This window comes from Lithobates pipiens, unplaced genomic scaffold, assembly GCF_037356315.1.
Source record: "Lithobates pipiens isolate NorthernLeopardFrog02 unplaced genomic scaffold, aLitPip1_a1.2 Scaffold_23, whole genome shotgun sequence".
In the NCBI taxonomy this organism is placed as follows: domain Eukaryota; kingdom Metazoa; phylum Chordata; class Amphibia; order Anura; family Ranidae; genus Lithobates; species Lithobates pipiens.
Genome location: NW_027507785.1, coordinates 154,722,135 through 154,741,002, shown reverse-complemented (window position 1 = coordinate 154,741,002; position 18,868 = coordinate 154,722,135). Strand labels below are relative to the sequence as shown.

Sequence of the window (18,868 nt, the reverse complement as noted above, 5' to 3'; positions counted from 1 at the left end):
CAGAGAACACAATGTTCACCAGATAGATGTGACCACTTTAATCAATATGTTGGTCAATATGCTCTTATTACAGATCACATATAATACAGGCTGTTCAATAGCTGGAATATTCTTCGGCCTCCCAGTCCTGTGGATCATGTGGGATGTACAGACCTCCCATTTCTGTGGATCAGGGCAGAGTGCAGTCACAAAAAGCAATAAGGCTCTGAGGCCCCATTCACACATGAGCGCTTTGTAGCTTGAAGCCTGAAGCTACAAAACGCTGGAGGGGAAAAAAATCAATTATTCTCTATGGAGATGGTTCACATCTCCACTCCAAAATGCTTGACGCCAGAAGCTCCAAAACTCCTGAAGCTCAAACAAGTTCTGGAACTTTTTTTTAGGCAGATCTGGGCGTTTTTCAGCTTTTTACATTGGTGACCTTTTGACCTGTACAAAATCGTGGCAAAAATGCAGCAAAAATCTCTGCAAAATCGCGGTAAAACCGCTAAGCTCAGGTGTGAATGGGGCCTGAACGGCTGAACAGCCTGTGGTATGTCTAGCCTGTAACAAGCCCATATTGACCAACCTATTTATTTAAAGTGATAGTAAACTCAGTTTTTAGGGATTTTCATAAGCTGATTTTCCACTTACTGCAGCTTCTTTAACTTTTAATCCTTGCCTAGGTTCCAGTTTAAGCTAGTGCCATCACTGGTGCCCTAGGTTTCCTGTTTCAGGGTGGCTTCTTTCTCTTGCAACATTCTAAGAAGCCACCCTTGCATGCAGGGACTAAAGTTAAGTCTCCAGACACTGTGTGCATCAATAGAAATACAGCCTTGTAGCTTAGGCTCGCAATGCATCACCCTGCTCCTTTTTCCTCCTTCCCCCTCTTTCCTCTAACAGACTGGCTTGAGACTGCACTGTCCACTGTAACTCTTTCTAATAAAGACTAGACATTCAGGGAAGCAGCAGTGAGAATGCAGGATCCAGCAGCATTACAAGCTGTAAACTGCAGGTGATTGGGTAAAAACATTAAAGTGGTTGAAAACCCTTCCAAACCACTTTGACCTACAGGTAAGCCCAGATTAAGGCTTATCTGTAGGTACGAGAAATATCTCCTTAATTTACACGGTTAAGGAGATATTTTACAAAAATAGGGCACGGCTGTCTACGGCTCCCGCGCGCATGCGTCGGAGTGATGTCATCGCTGTTCTGGCCACTCACAGCACCGTAGCAGCGATACCCGGAAGGAAGATGGACGCTTTGTGCTACAGGGGACAGTGGTGACATCGCTGGCTCCTGTGTCAGGTAAGTGACACATAATGGGCTACTATGCTATGCATAGTAGTCCATTATGCTTTACCTTTGCAGGGAAACAAAGAGGAAGTAACCTATCAGGGTTTACTTCCTCTTTAAGAAATAGTTTTCTTGGGAATGTTTATCTCATTGTGCTTGGAGTGTTGAGCTAAAAACACCTAGTGTTTTATTACCACTTTAAGTGGTCACATCTATCTAGTGGAAGGAGTATCTAAACATGGTAAGTCAAGGGTAGGGATGAGCTCAGGCATGTTTGCATGGACCACATTAAGAGCCCGCCAGGAAGTCGGCGCAGCGCTGTGCTAATCACAGGCAGTGAGACATTGTCCCGACGTGCGGCTGCAGAGATCGGGAAATGTCACACTGCCTGTGATTAGCGCAGCGCTGCACTGACTTCCTGGCGTGCTCTGCACGTGGTCCATGTGAACACACCTGAGCTCATCCCTACTCAAGGGGCACTCCACTACAAGTACCTTCTAATAGGGATGGCCCTGCGGTTCGCTGAATTTTGCTTGTTCTCGATTCGCCAAACCGCTGGACTTCTGGCTCTGTTCGCGCGGCGGGCATATGCGTTTACATTGTGAAAGAACTTTGACCCATGATGACACATCCATCATGGGGTACAAGACAGTCAATTGAGACATTTCAGCACATGGACAATTGTACATACCCCCTACCTTATAAATAGACCTGATCTGGCAGCCATTTTACATTCTGTCTTTTGTCAGTGTAGGGACAGGACGCTGTGTGGAGCAGGGACAGTCAGTTTAAAGTGGTTGTAAACCCTTACAACACACTTTGACCTACAGGTAAGCCTAGATTAAGGCTTACCTGTAGGTCCAAGAAATATCTCCTAAACCTACACGGTTTAGGAGATATTTACCGAAAGACAGGCACCGCTGTCTGCGATGCATGCGCCGTAGACAGCAGCGTCGATGGTGATATGCCACGCGTGGCGGCTCCCGTGCGCATGCGCGGGAGTAACGTCATTGCGGCTTTGCGGAGCGGCGAGACCCACCGAGAAGATGGATGCGCCGGACTACAGGGGACAGCGGTGACATCGCTGGCTCCTGTGTCAGGTAAGTGACACATAATGGATTACTATGCGATGCATAGTAGTCCATTATGCTTTACCTTTGCAGGGAATGAAAGAGGAAGTAAACTCATCAGGGTTTACTTCCTCTTTAATCACTAGCTATTACTATTAGGTCCACAGAAGTCCTTTTAAGGACTGGTATAGGTGTACAGTATATAGGGTTGTAATACACTTAGAATATACTTTCTTTCAAATATACATAGTATATTCTGGTGCACTGCTGCTGACTGCTGTGCTGCTGAGTGCACTGCTGACCGATTCTGCAGCTGTCTTTAGTCAGTGTAGGGACACTGTGTGGAGCAGGGACAGTCAGTTTAATCACTAGCTATTACTATTAGGTCCACAAAGGTCCTTTTAAGGACTAGTATAGGTGTACAGTATATAGGGTTGTACACGCATACTTTCTTTCAAATATAGAAAGTATATTATGGTGCACTGCTGACTGCTGTGCTGCTGAGTGCTGACCGATTCTGCAGCTGTCTTTTATCAGTGTAGGGACTGAGGGACAGTTTGGTGTTTTGGAGCAGGGACAGTCTGCAAATCACTAGCTACTAGGACCACAAAGGTCCTTTTAAGGACTGGTATAGGTGTACATTATATAGAGTTATACACGTATAATATACTTTCTTTCAAATATAGAAAGCATATTATAGTGCACTGCACTGCTGTGCTGCTGACCAATTCTGCAGCTGTCATTTCTCAGTGTAGGGAGGGACAGTTTGGTGTTTGGAGCAGGGACAGTCTGCAATTCGCTAGCTACTAGCTAGCTACTATTAGGTCCACAAAGGTCCTTTTAATGACTGGTATAAGTGTACTATTTGGTGTGCAGTATATAGGGAAAAGCATAGTATAGTGCATTTCCACTGTGCAGAATGGTGACTGCTGAGCGGTTCTGCAGTGATACTACGAAGAGTAACAAACGCAATTAAAAAAAAGTATTATAACTGGTGTGATAGACCAGTGGCCCCCCAAAATGACGATTGAAGCGGGGTGTTATATACCTTATTCCACATACATACTGCACTTCTCTAGAGACTTTTGTCACAGGGTCATTTAAAAAATGATAGGCAGAGGAAGAGGCAGGCCCTTCCGCAGGGTTGGTAGGGGTAGGGCAGGAGCAACAGGCTTGAGCCAAAGTGGCAAATTGCAGAAGGTGCATTCAATTACATCAAAGGACTTGGTTGAGTGGCTCACTCAGCCTTACTCTTCTGCACCCTCCTCATCCTCTCGATCTGCACCCTCTTCTTCACTACCACCAACACCACCACCACCATATGCCCTCTGCTTGAGTTACAGGAATTATTTTCCGATCCATCACAAGACATTGCCGATGTGCAGCCACTCTTGGCATTGGATCAGGAAGAGGAGGTAGCAACAACCGCCACTCAGCAGTCTGACGACAGTACCCAGATCAGCCCAAGGAGGAGGTTGGTCCCCGGTGTTGCTGCCTACTCCGAGATCTCTAAATATAGTGGTGGGAAAGGTGATGTCCATGATGACGTGTCTAGTGATGTCACGTGGGTGCCCACAAGAGAGGAAGAGGAGGGGAGTTCAGAGGGAGATATGGACCAGCAGATAGGGAGGAGAAGCAGGCGGAACTTACATTGCACAGGAGGGACAAAGCAGACTGCTAATGTATCAGGAGCGAGGCATCAACCATGTATGGTCACATCTGGTGCTCCCAGGACGCCGGCACATGGCTCCGCAGTGTGGGCTTTTTTTAACGCGTCCGCTGCTGACAATAGTGTTGCCATCTGCAATCTTTGCTGTCAACGCCTAAGTCGCGGTAAGCCTGAAACTCACCTAGGGACGACCGCCTTAAGAAGGCACATGAGCTGCCATCACCGAGCCCAGTGGGAGCAACGGAACCCACAAAGCCACACTCCAGGCTCTCACTGTCCAGCCTCGTCTTCTACTTCTCCTTCTCCTCTCTCCTCACAATTGTCCTCCACTCCACCTTCCATCATGCCGTCCTCACATTTTTCTGGAAAAAGGCAGGCTTCCGTGGGCCAAATGTTCGAGCGTAAAAAAATGACGCCGGATAACCCTTTTGCCCAACGGTTGACAGCTGGCTTGTCAGAACTGATAGCCCGCCAACTACTGCCATATAAACTGGTGGACTCGGAGGCCTTTCGAAAATTTGTGGCCATTGGAACACCACAATGGAAGGTCCCAGGAAGGAAGTATTTCTCACAGAAGAGCATCCCAGAGCTATATGGCCATGTTCAGCGGCAAGTGAATGTATCTCTGGCACACAGTCGGTGCCAAGATACATCTGACCACAGACACGTGGTCTAGCAAATACGGGCAGGGAAGGTATATCACTTTTACTGCCCACTGGGTGAACCTTCTGACGCCGTCAAGCATGTAACCCGTGGCACCCGTGTAGATTTGGTTTTACCGCCATGGATTGCATGCAGGCCTGGCTCTTCTTCTCCTCCTCCTACTCCATCTTCCTCCCTCTCCGCCTCGGATGACTTATCCTTTTCCGCTGCTAGCGCCTCTTCCGCTGCACCGCCCAAGATCCCCAGAACCTATTCGACATGCCAGGTGAGACGTTGCCATGCTGTGCTGCGTCTGTTGTGCCTGGAAGCCAAGAGCCACACTGGCCTTGCACTCCTTTCAGCTTTGCGTTCACAGGCAGATCAGTGGCTAACACCGCTCAATTTGACAGTTGGTAAAGTGGTGAGTGACAATGGTGCCAATCTGCTTAGCGCATTGAAACCACAAAATTACACACGTGCCATGCATGACACATGTCTTAAACTTGGTCGTGCAGCAATTCATTGTCAAATACCCTGGGGTCCAGGACATCTTGCGGCAGGCAAGGAAAATCTTGGCCCATTTCAAAAGATCTTACACTGCCATGGCTAGCCTTGCTGACATTCAGCGATGACACAATCTGCCGGTCAGAAATCTTATTTGCGATTGCCCGACGCGATGGAACTCAACCTTCTATATGCTTGATAGGCTGCTCCAGCAGAAACGTGCAGTTAATGACTACCTGTACGAGCACTGCAGCAGAACAGGTTCTTGGGAGCTTGGTTTTTTTTCACCGCGCCAGTGGCTGTTCATGCGCGATGCATGCAGACTTCTGTGGCCATTTGATGAGATCACCAAACTGGTCAGTCGCAGCCATGGCGCCATCAGTGACATCGTACCTTGTGCCTTCTTTATGGAGCGTGCATTGTGTCGTGTCATTGATCAAGCCTTGGAGGAGCAGGAGCAGGAAGATGAGGAAGTCGCAATGCTGGATGAATTCCCAGGGGGTCTACTTTATCTGAGACAAGTCAGATGAGGAGGAGCAAGAAGAGCATGCTTTAAACCTTTCTGGGATCCCTGTTGTGCATAGATGGGGAGAGGAGAACGAGGAGGACGACATTTCCTGGATGATGAGCAGGAGCCAGGCCACCACACCACTTCAAGTTTAGTGCAAATGGAGGCCTTCATGCTCCAGTGTTTTAACAGGGACCCCCATATAAAAAGCATAAAGGTCAAGTACCAGTACTGGGTGGCAACGTACTTAGACCTCCGGTACAAACACAAAATGGCGGAAATGTTACCACCGTCAGAGGGCTGTCAGATTGGAGCACTTACAGGCCTTGCTTAGAGAAATGCTGCATTCTGCTTTTGCATGCGCTGGCAGAGGAGGAATCCCCACTCCCAGAGAAAGATTTGCGGGTACCAATCCAACAGCGCCTGCAAGAAGAGAGTGGTTTGAAGATGTGTTGGTGAATTCTGATATGAGGTCATTCTTTCAGCCGACCCATCGACAGGTGTCATCCGGATCCAGCATCAGGGAACGCCTAGACCGACAGGTGTCCGACTACATCGGGTTAACGGCCAATGTGGATGCTCTGAGAAGTGATGAACCCCTGGACTACTAGGTGGGCAGGCTTGACCTCTGGCCAGAGCTTGCCCAATTTGCAATGGAACTGTTGGCTTGCCCCTCGTCCAGTGTCCTGTCCAAAAGGACATTCAGTGCAGCAGGGGGGATCATGACCGATAAAAGCACTCGCCTAGCTCACGACAGTGTTGACTACCTCACATTTATAAAAATTAATGAGGCATGGATCTCGAAGGAATTCAACACATGTGACCAGTAGACCATGTATATGCATAACTCTATAAACTATTTATTTAATCTAGCACACAGACCTTTTTTCTACCTTTGGCTCACTTCCTTGTACAAAAAAAGCACATCGTACTATATGCCCATACCCTCCTGTTTGAAGAGGTTGAGCAGTGTCATATTTTTGGGTCCCACAGTGAGTTGCTGCCGGTATCAGTGCTGGTGTCAGTGCTCTCTATCTCGGTGCTGGTGTGGTGCCAGTGCTCTCTATCTCGGTGCTGGTGTGGTGTCAGCGCTCTCTATCTCGGTGCTGGTGTGGTGTCAGCGCTCTCTATCTCGGTACTGGTGTGGTGTCAGCGCTCTCTGTCTCGGTGCTAGTGTGGTGTCAGCGCTCTCTGTCTCGGTGCTAGTGTGGTGTCAGCGCTTTCTGTCTCGGTGCTGGTGTGGTGTCAGTGCTCTCTGTCTCGGTGCTGGTGTGGTGTCAGTGCTCTCTATCTCGGTGCTGGTGTCAGTGCTATCTATCTCGGTGCTGGTGTCAGTGCTCTCTATCTCGGTGCTGGTGTCAGTGCTCTCTATCTCGGTGCTGGTGTCAGTGCTCTCTATCACAGTGCTGGTGTCAGTGCTCTTGATCACGGTGCTGGTGTCAGTGCTCTTGATCACGATGCTGGTGTCAGTGCTCAGTCTCTATCACGGTGCTGGTGTCAGTGCTCAGTCTCTATTGCGGTGCTGGTTTCAGACAGTGAGGGAGATAGCAGCGGAGAAGCCAATCAGCAGGCAGTGCCAGCACCATGGCTGAGGATCAGCACTGGACTGGCACCTCCGGACCACCGCAGTGGAGCCCTGCATAGGTGGGGGTGAGGGCCGGGCAGAGGGCGGGACTCATACACAGCTTGGCACACTGGGACACTGGCACAGGACTGCGCTGCCCTGACTGTGGCACTGATCATCTCCTGCACCTCCTTCATAGCCTGGCCTGACCTTGCCTCTCCTCCATGGCCTTAATGCGCTCCTAAATTGGCAAAATTTCACAGATAAAAAAAGAATGCTTGTTGTTGTTGATCCCAGATTCACTTAATACTTTTTTTATGTCAGTGTCCATGTTGTGGGGCTATGTGTGCGCAGCTAGTAAGTATTTTGTGGCTGAAAATATGACCTGCAGGTTTTTAAGGATTGCCTGCCATTAAAGTCAATGGGGTCTACCACGAACCTTGCGGTACGCAAACTTTTGGCCGCGTTCGCGAAACGTTCCGTCTGAATTTTATCCATCACTATCTTCCAAGGAAAAGGAACTCACTTATCTCTTTTCTTTAAGAAACTTTTAGAAATTAGGCATGCAACCTGTTGCAGACTCTTTAACATGGTTTGCATGGTTTGTGTGCATCATTGTTTAGAAACATATTTTCAATATGCGTGTAGGTTGTGTGATAACTGATTTCAACAAAAAAGTTATATGCCAGTTATGTTCCTCCTCTCAAACTTTTCTTTCTAAATAAAATGCTCCTTTGATGGATTGCTGTGACTTACCTCCGGGTGAGCATTTGAACCATTTGACAATTGGCTAAAATTGGATTGAGGCAATGTTAGAACCAACACATTTCTCATATATAGCTGAGAGCTACTATTCTCATAGTACACAGGGCTGTTGAAAGAAAGAAAAAAAACATGAAAAAAAACACTTGTCAGTACTTGACTCAATAAAACCCAAGCTTTCTGACCATACAATGAGTTCTTTTAAAGTACTTTTTGATATGAATTTCATATTTTAAATGCAAGCACTGACTTGTTTTGCTATTGTTGTATGTGGTGAGTTCCCTAGGCCCTGCTCTATATATAGTGTTTTGCAAGGAACCGTTTAAAGCCCTATACACACATCAGATTTTCTGCTGATTTTTTCCTTCAGATTTACCAAAACCATATAATATGAGGTCAAAACTTAGGAGTTTAAATTTGTATGCAATCAGGCAGGCCCTTCTACTACATGCTTTTGGTAATTCTGAAGGAAAAAAATCTGCAGAAAATCTGATAGTGTGTATGGGGCTTTAGAATGCTTTGCTCATGAGTGTTACGCTATCTGCCAGACTGACTAGCTGCAGAGTGCTATGATTGTGATGTGACATGACTTGCAGCCTGACCAATTCTTGGTAACTTGTCATCAGGAGGTTGAACCAAGCCAAGCCTTAAAGTATATGTCAAGCCAAAAGGGATTCATTTGGGTTTTCATTTGGCCTTTATATGGCGCTTTGTTGCAGAAATGTATTCTCACTTTCTCTCCTGGTGTCATTAGTTTTAACAATCTGACAAGGCAAAATTTGCCTTCACCTATTAAAGAAAAGCATTTCTATTTATATTTGTGCTGCTGCTGGAGAGTTACCATCAGTTCCTGAAGAGACTTTAAATTGAGTATTCAACCTTCTCATCTCTCCAACTGAAGTTCTAATAAAGCATAGAAAAATAATCTAAGCCCTTGTACACACGGTCGGAGATTCCGTCGGAATCTTTTCTATCGGACCGTTTTGTCGGATATTCCGACTGTGTGTGGTCTGCATCGGACTGTTTCCGTCGGAATATCCGATGGACCAACTTTTTCCAACTTGCCGGTAAAATTTTCCGACAAAATGCTCCGATCGGACATACTCCGATCATGTGTAGCCTACTCCAACGGACAAAGTGCCGCACATGCTCAGATCAAATTCCTAGACCAAAGCTATTGGCTACTAGCCTGAATGTAGTCCCGTCGTAACGAAATAACGTCATCACGTTATGTACAATCGGATTTTCCGACAACTTGGTCCGACCGTGTGTATGCAACATCACTTCCGGAATTAATCCGTCGGAATAACTCAGACGGATTTGGTTGTCGGAATTTCCAACCGTGTGTACAAGGGCTAAGACTGGACCTGCATGACTGCAAGAAAGGCATTAGGTTAACTGCCTGGGGACAGGGTGTTCTCAGAAGGGGGAGTCAGTTACAAAGCCCTTCGTACTGTGGCAGAGAGAATTCATGAAAGTCCACTAGTTCTCATCCAAGCAGAAGCTCAGATACTTTGGTTTACCCAGAGGCTACAGAAATACATTGGATGTAAACTGCCAAGCGAGGGTTATATCACATGGTTCCCAAAACAGTTACATTGTACTAAATATATATATATTTAGGATCAACCACTACAGGGAGCTCTTGGTCGCTCAGAAAACAGTGACTGGATATACAAGTATCTTTTTATTTTTTTAATATTTACAGTAGTTTACAATTTTCAGGAATCAGTGGTGGAAAAAAATAACAGAGAGAGCTGTATAATGTTTGGGGCACCTATTACTTTTATAAACATGTTAAAAGGGTCTAGAACATGTGTCAAACACAAGGCCCGTGGGCCAAATCAGGCACTCTAAAGCCGCGTACACACGAGCGGACTTTTCAACATCCAAAGTCCGTCAGACCGAGTCCGTCAGACTATTCGATCGTGTGTGGGCTGCAACGGACTTTTGATTCACCAAAGTCTGACGGACTTTAGAATATGGAACATGCTTCAAATTTTCCCGACGGAACTCCGCCGGACCCGGTCCCCTTCGAAAAATCCGCTCGTGTGTATGCTACTCCGACGGACTAAAACCGACGCTAGGGCAGCTATTGGCTACTGGCTATGAACTTCCTTATTCGAATCCAGTCGTACGTCATCACGTTTGACTCCGTCGGAGTTTGGTGTGATGGTGTGTGTCCAAGTCCGTTCGGTCGAAAAGTCCGCCAGAACTCCGTCGGAACTCCGGCGGAACTCCTTTGGAAGTCTGTCGGACATAAGTCCTCTCGTGTGTACGGGGCTTAAGCCATTTCATGTGTCCCTTGAACCTTACCTGCAGCACCACCCTAGTCTCCACCTCCACCTTGTTCCAGCAGTCGGCAGCAGAGTGGAGGACAGAATTCCTCTTACAGATCCTGCACCTCTGTGCAGCTGCAGCACCCCTTCATCTCCGACTCCCCTGGTCTCAGCATTCAGCTGACTCCAGCCCTTCTCTGGTCCTCCTTCAGATCATGCACATTCTGCTTCCCAGCTCCACCCCCAGCTTCTTACTGGCAGGAGCACAAGGTAAGGGGGGTGCACTGTGATGTAAGGTAGAGTGGTGGACTCAACTACTGATGGTAGGGAAGCTCTTGACACCTGTTGCAAGGGGAGGTGGGATGCTCTGGACATCTAGTCTAAGCAAATACAACCGGCCCTTCGAGGGCAACCATAATGCTGATACGGCCCACTATAAAATTGAGTTTAACAGCCCTGGTCTAGAACAGCACTCTATACTGTACAGTGGTGTGAAAAAGTGTTTGCCCCCTTCCTCATTTCCTGTTCCTTTGCATGTTTGTCACACTTAAGTGTTTCGGAACATCAAACCAATTTAAACAATAGTCAAGGACAACACAAGTAAACACAAAATGCAATTTGTAAATGAAGGTGTTTATTATTAAAGGTGAAAAAAAATCCAAACCATCATGGCCCTGTGTGAAAAAGTGATTGCCCCCTAAACCTAATAACTGGTTGGGCCACCCTTAGCAGCAACAACTGCAACCAAGCGTTTGCGATAACGTGCAATGAGGCTTTCACAGCGTCCTGGAGGAATTTTGGCCCACTCATCTGTGCAGAATTGTCCTAATTCAGTTACATTAGAGGGTTTTCGAGCATGAACGGCCTTTTTAAGGTCATACCACAACATCTCAATAGGATTCAGGTCAGGACTTTGGCTAGGCCACTCCAAAGTCTTCATTTTGTTTTTCTTCAGCCATTCGGTGGTGGACTTGCTGGTGTGTTTAGGATCATTGTCCTGCTGCAGAACCCAAGTTCGTTTCAGCTTGAGTACACGAACAGATGGTCGGACATTCTCCTTCAGGATCTCTTGGTAGGCAGCAGAATTCATAGTTCCTTTTATCACGGCAAGTCTTCCAGGTCCTGAAGCAGCAAAACAGCCCCAGACCATCACACTACCACCACCATATTTTACTGTTGGTATAATGTTCTTTTTATGAAATGCAGTGTTCCTTCTACGCCAGATATACTTGGACACACACCTTCCAAAGAGTTCCACTTTTGTCTCATCGGTCCACAGAATGTTGTCCCAAAAGTCTTGGGGATCATCAAGATGTGTTGTGGAGAAATTGAGACGAGCTTTGATGTTCTTTTTGCTCAGCAGTGGTTTTCTCCTTGGAACTCTGCCATGCAGGCCATTTTTGCCCAGTCTTTTCCTGATGGTGGAGGCATGAACGCTGACATTAACTGAGGCAAGTGAGGCCTGCAGTTCCTTGGACGTTGTTGTGGGGTCTTTTGTGACCTCTTGGATGAGTCGTCGCTGCGCTCTTGGGGTAATTTTGGGCGGCCGGCCACTCCTGGGAAGGTTCACCACTGTTCCATGTCTTCGCCATTTGTGGATAATGGCTCTCACTGTGGTTCGCTGGATTCCCAAAGCTTTGGAAATGGCTTTATAACCCTTTCCAGACTGATAGATCTCAATTACTTTCTTTCTCAATTGTTCCTGAATTTCTTTGGGTCTCGGCATGATGTGTAGCTTTTAAGGATCTTCTGGTGGACCTTACTGTGTCAAGCAGCTCCTATATAAGTGATGCCTTGATTGTGAACAGGTGTGGCAATAATCAGGCCTGGGTGTGGCTAGAGAAATTGAACTCAGGTGTGGACAACCACAGTTATAGTATGTTTTAACAAGGGGGGCAATCACTTTTTCACACAGGACCATGATGGTTTGGATTTTTTTTCACCTTTAATAATAAACACCTTCATTTACAAATTGCATTTTGTGTTTACTTGTGTTGTCCTTGACTATTGTTTAAATTGGTTTGATGTTCCGAAACACTTAAGTGTGACAAACATGCAAAGGAACAGGAAATGAGGAAGGGGGCAAACACTTTTTCACACCACTGTATATAATCAGTGGTGGAAAAAATAACAGAGAGAGCTGCATAGTGTTTGGGGCATCTAGCTCTTAGATTAATATTATAAACATGTTAAAAGTGTCTTAAACACCAACCTATACTATATATGAAATAACAAATAAAGAAAATGTATACAAAACATGTTTCAATTCTTTTCAACCGATCTATTCTATTATCCAAATATAACAAAAAAAATTGCATGATCAAAAAAAAGAAAAAAACAACAGTCTAGTACTAGTAAATAAAAATAATATTCTCTTAAATACAGTTCACAGTAAATAAGTACTTACTTAAAAATGTCAATGAGAATGATAACCATATCTGCGGGAAACTCTAAGTTTTTTGTCAAGTTTTCAACATCTGAAGGTGAGCCACACATAAGAAGCACTAGAAAATAAAAGTGAATTAATGCTTAATTACTTTTTTTTCTATAAAACCTATAAAAGAAAAAGTTATTTATAGGACAGGAGAAAATAACTTGTCTTACTATACAAAATTAGAGATCCGTAATCTTGTCAGTATACTAGATTAATGGTAACCTAATGGTAGCCTAACATCAGGGCTGGACTGGCCTACCGGGATACCTGGAAATTTCCCGGTAGGCCGTCTGCAATCAGTGCCCTGGGGCCGCTTTTGTCTCTGGGCTGGCTTCAGCAGAGCAGAATAAACAGCGGCGGCCGCCGCACTTTGCAATGCACTGTGTCTGCCTGTGCCTCCTCTTCTGATCTGTCTCCGCCCACTGATATGCCTGTCTGCCTGAGTGTGGGGAGGAGCATGAGGATGCTGACTTCTAATTGCATTCGGGCCCGTGCGGTGCCAGCACCGCTGATTTCTCCTGCTTCCATTCGGCTCGCCCACTAGCCTGCATGAGGAGCTAGGAGGACGGCCGCCCGTGGATCAGAATAATTAAGGTACTCTCCGAGGTCTCTGTCTCTCTATGTATGTCTGTATCTCTCTGTATGTCTGTATCTCTCTCTCTCCTAAAAAAAAAGAGTGTTTTTTTTTTATTTGTTTTTGCATTTTTTTGGGGGGCGCAAACTGAAAAAAGTAAATGATCAATTGCAGCCTCACTGTGCCCATAAATTTCTGCCACTGTACCCATCAAACGCAGCCACTGTGCCAAACGCAGCCCTTGCCCATCAAATGCAGCCACTGTGCCCTCAAACGCAGCCACTGTGCCCTCAAACGCAGCCACTGTGCCAAACGCAGCCCTTGCCCATCAAACGCAGCCCTTGTGCCCTCAAACGCAGCCACTGTGCCTGTCAAACGCAGCCACTGTGCCAAACGCAGCCCTTGCCAATCAAACGCAGCCAATGTGTCCCTCAAATGCAGCCACTGTGCCCGTCAAACGCAGCCACTGTGCCCGTCAAACGCAGCCACTGTGCCCGTCAAACGCACCCACTGTGCCCTCAAATGCAGCCATTGTGCCCTCAAATGCAGCCACTGTGCCAAACGCAGCCCTTGCCCATCAAACGCAGCCACTGTGCCCGTCAAATGCAGCCACTGTGTCAAACGCAGCCCTTGCCCATCAAACGCAGCCCTTGTGCCATCAAACGCAGACACTGTGCCAAACGCAGCCACTATGCCCGTCAAACGCAGCCACTATGCCCGTCAAACCACAGTGCCCTCAAGCGCAGCCACAGTGCCCTCAAACGCAGCCCTTGTCCCATCAAACGCAGCCCTTGCCCCCGTCAAACACAGCCCTTGCCCCTGTCAAACGCAGCCCTTGCCCCCGTCAAACGCAGCCACTGTGCCCGTCAAACGCCGCCCTTGCCCATAAAACGCAGCCCTTGCCCATCAAACGCAGCCTTTGCGCCATCAAATGCAGCCACTGTGCCCGTCAAACGCAGCCACTGTGCCAAACGCAGCCCTTGTCCATCAAACGCAGCCCTTGCGCCATCAAATGCAGCCACTGTGCCCGTCAAACGCAGCCACTTTGCCCGTCAAACGCAGGGCAAAAGGGGCAGCTGCCCTGGGCCCTGGCATAGTTGTGGGGCCCATAACAGCTGCCTCCTACTTGCCAACTATCCAGATTTAAATTCCCTTGTCCCTTAAAGTTTTAGTCATGTGCTGGTACTAATGCTGCCCAGCTCTTGCCCTATTGTTGTGTGCAGGTGACTCCCTTGCAGACCCTGTGTTTACATGTAAATAACCGGAATTTATATGTAAATAGCGACGACAATACTAAGTAAATAGCTGCTGCCGGCGGCAATGATATGTAAATAAAGGTGGCATTCATATGTATATCATGCTCCCCTACTGCGAGGAGATGATGTGCTGTAACTTCTAGCAACTAATCAGTGAGCCGTAATGTGTGCTGTAACTCCTAGCAACCAGTCAGTATGCAGTAATGAAATGCTGTAACTGCTGGCAACCAATTGCAATCGCTGCCTGATCTGATACAGTAAACTGATTTTAAGTCTAGCTGCTATTTATTGTATGTCTCAGAGCAGGTGGAGAGGGAAGTTGCATGGGGGGGCCCCCCCAGAAAATTTTTGCCCAGGGTCCAATCAATATTAAAGACGGCCCTGCAGCCACTGTGCCCGTCAAACGCAACCACTGTGCCCGTCAAACGCAGCCACTGTGCCCGTCAAACGCAGCCACTGTGCCCGTCAAACGCAGCCACTGTGTCCTATGTATATATAATGCACTTTTCAAATATGCTTTAAAATGTTTGTTTTCTCTTTTATGAACAAGAAAATAATGACGTTAGAGCCGGTTCACACTGCAGGCGAGGCGAGGCGACTCCGACTTGCCTCGCCGCGACCTCAGCGGCAACTTGCACATGACTTCTGTATAGAAGTCAATGCAAGTCGCCCCGAGGTCGCCCAAAAGTAGTACAGGAACCTTATTTCTGAGTCGGAGCGACTCGAGTCGCTCCTCTCAGAACGGTTCCATTGTACAGAACGGGGGCGACTTGCGAGAGCGAGGCGAGGCGAGTCGTGTCGCCTCGCATCGCCCGCTGTGTGAACCGGCTCTTATGCTGCTGGGCTGGTATAATAATGCTATGGGGCTGGTATGAAATTATTTCCAGGGCTGGTTTTCATTCCCAGTCCGGCCCTGCCTAACATAACGGAAATATGTTTCCATTGCTACAGTAACTTGATTTTGAAGGCTTGAGCCTCTGGGTTGTCTTCCTCTGCTTTCTTTAACTTCTTGGTAACAGACCTAGCACAGACGTACCTACTGGAAGTTCTGATTTCAATGGCTGCATGCTTGTTTTAGGGAAAATTATTCACTAAGCAGTCAAGCAAGGATAAGAAAACAGGAAAGCAGCCCCAGTGACATTGCTACTCCTCCACAGATACAGAATGATGAATGTGAGTTGCCATTCTAGGACGGGAGTCATGGCAAGCTTACCAGGTGAAAATCAAGGGAAAGAAGTCTAACAAAAAAACAAAAAAAACGAATGCAGCCACATCAGTTAAGGTCTAGTAAAATGCAATATAGTACGTTTGGTTTGGAGTTTTGCATCAATCAGTTTCTATTGAAAAAAAGCTTTGGCTAAATGTTTTGTTTTTAGATATAACCTAAGTGGTAGAATGATACATTTTTGTGCTGCAAGTATTAGTAAAGTATGCCCCTCTTTACATGCATGCTGGAATACTCAGCATTCCCAGACAAATCAGCAATGCTCAACTAGAATATTTCATGCATACATTACTACATTGTAATATATTATGGATTTGTTTCTTTATGTCTATGTGCTTATTTCCACCTCCTAACGTTTTTCTTAGTGCTTGAACCATTTTCTATTGTAATGCTTAACTGCCAGTCTATCTCAAACGTTTTAGTAATATGTGATTGTAGACATACTAAATATAAATATAACCACTGCAATTACATTGTTGCCAACATTCTGAAAAAAATAATAGCGACACTTTGTATGCAGGCGGAGTCTTATTTTAATTAGGGGTGGGCATTCAGTTGTGGGTGAGGCTTAACAATGAGAAAAAATTTGGCGCACTGAAAAATGGGTGTGGCTTAAACTAAATATTGGGCGTGGCTTAACAGGGGTGTGGTTAAGCCAAAGATGAAAGAGGAATGGAGGGAGAGAGAAAGAAACAGAAGGGGAGAAAAAAAAAGAGAGAAAAACAGAGAGGGAGAAAAAGAGAGAAAGGGAGAGGGTCAGAGAGTGTGCGGAGATAATACAGGAGATGGTCAGAGAGTGTTCCAAGATGGTACAGGAGTCTGTCAGAGAGGGTGTGAAGATGGTACAGGGGACTGTCAGAGAGTGTGCGGAGATGGTACAGGAAACTGTCAGAGAGTGTGCGGAGATGGTACAGGAGACTGTCAGAGAGTGTGCGGAGATGGTACAGGAGACTGTCAGAGTGTGCGGAGATGGTACAGGAGACTGTCAGAGAGTGTGCGGAGATGGTACAGGAGACTGTCAGAGAGTGTGCAGAGATGGTACAGGAGACTGTCAGAGAGTGTGCGAAGATGGTACAGGAAACTGTCAGAGAGTGTGCAGAGATGGTACAGGAAACTGTCAGAGATTGTGCCGAGATGGTACAGGAGACTTCCAGGGAGAGGGGGCAGACATGGTACAGTAGAGGGGGCAGACATGGTACAGGAGAGGGGGCAGACATGGTACAGGAGAGGGGGCAGACATGGTACAGGAGAGGGGGCAGACATGGTACAGGAGAGGGGGCAGACATGGTGGGTGAGAGGGTGCAGAGATGGTGGGTGAGAGGGTGCAGATATGGTACAGGACTTTATGTGTGCCTCCAACACAGCATTCTGTACCCCCCTCTCCCCCTTTCCAGTACACAGAACATCCAGCAGATCATCACCTTTGCCAATCACCTACAGCAGGCAGCGGATGGCAGCTCTGTGGTGCCAGTGGGATCTCCATTCGGCTAGCAGGTGTCTTCTGTGTTTACAGTGTAGAGGGGAGGGGCCTCTGACCCGGTTATCTAATCGGTTTCAGTATACAAGGAAATTGCTCTGCTTGTATACTGAAGAGAGAAGCCGATTAGCTGCCCAGGTCAGAGGCCCCTCCCCTCTCCAGTGTACACACAGAAGAGACCTGATGACCACATGGAGATCCCCCGCGGCCATGTTTTCATAGCCATAGAGCTCCGGCTTGGCATGGTGGTCAGCCAGTGAAGGCTGGGTTGCCGAGACAACGCCAATTTACCTTGAAAATGGGGACTGTTGGCAGCTATGCAATTGTATATGTCAGCATTGAAGTGACACTAAGGGGGTTATTTACTAATGGAAAATCCATCTTGCACTGCAAGTGTACTTGAAAGTACACTGAAAGTGCACTTGGAAGTAAAGTCACTGTAGATCCGAGGGGGACATGCAAGAAAAATAGAAAACAGCATTTTAGCTTGCATGTGATTGGATGATAAAATCAGCAAAGCTTCCACTCATTTCATGACCAGTGTAGTTCAGAGGTCCCCAACCTGCCTCATACTGCTATACCACTTGTACTCCAACATCCCCATTTCTTACCCTTCTAAAATGATGAGACCACAACTTAATTTTGGAGTATAAATGGGCATAGCAGCCTATTTATTATACTACCACAGTATTACCAACAACCTTACCCCCCACATAGCCATGTTTGACCTCAGACTCCTGCACCAAACAACCCACCCTTCCCTTTATAACTTCACGTAAGCTGCCCATGTGGACTCACTGGCTGACTGCCTTGTTACCTCCTGTGGTGATTCCAATGCCATCTCCGATATCCAGCCCGAGTAGGGAACTCCTCCCCCTCTGTGGCCAGCTAACTCTCTGAACCTGTCCCACTGAAAATAGATGCAAGGAGTAAGCCCCCAGTGTTTCTGATGCCTGTAAGATGAATAGCATATAGAAAATGTTCAACTGCACCTAACGCAACACAAAATGGCGCAGCCGCCATATGACCAGTTGTGACAACGCGGACATGTGGTTGACCACGGAAACCACACCCACATAATCACAATTCAACTCCATGTCAGGTTCCTGCATGACCCTTACCCAAGCTCCATAGCCAGAACCACTGGAAAAATTCCAATAGCACATGTTTACGAATGAACACCCCACTTCCGCCCAACAAAATTGGGGCCACATTTCCTCACTCTATTGCCCCTGAAAGAAAAATTTCCCCCAAACCTGTTTACCCCGCCATGTTCGTGACCTCTTTTCCCATCGACCTAGCATCCACCTATCATCCATTGTATGCGGCCAAGGACTCGTATCAAACTTTCTAACCCTCCCTATGTCCTGCATTCAACTGTTTAAATTAGCCAGGGCCTGACACCCCCTACTGTAGCAGACGGCAGCCGTCGGCCAAATCCCACTCATCAGAATAAAACTGGCAGGCGAAACTGAACTTACTCAGCAACGAATGCAAAGTCCTCAACTGTACCTCACGCCGTCCCTGGGCCCCCCACACCCCCTTCTATAGTACCTTCAGCTTGGTCACCTGCAGACGACCCTCCGTAACCCCTGAAACAATCACAATGCCAAAACAAAAACAGTACAA

At 47.0% G+C, this 18,868-nt stretch overlaps 1 protein-coding gene across 1 annotated transcript in view; it reads right to left on the bottom strand.

Moving 5' to 3' along the window:
- The window catches only part of GUCY2C (guanylate cyclase 2C), a 1,344,189-nt gene that overhangs the window by 1,038,192 nt on the left and 287,129 nt on the right, over positions 1-18,868 (bottom strand). Inside the window, exons 6-7 of the mRNA XM_077452503.1 lie at positions 12,681-12,777; positions 7,989-8,103 (exon numbers count right to left, since the gene is read on the bottom strand). Coding sequence (XP_077308629.1) covers positions 7,989-8,103; positions 12,681-12,777 — 212 coding nt within the window. The remainder of the gene's footprint in view (positions 1-7,988; positions 8,104-12,680; positions 12,778-18,868) is intronic.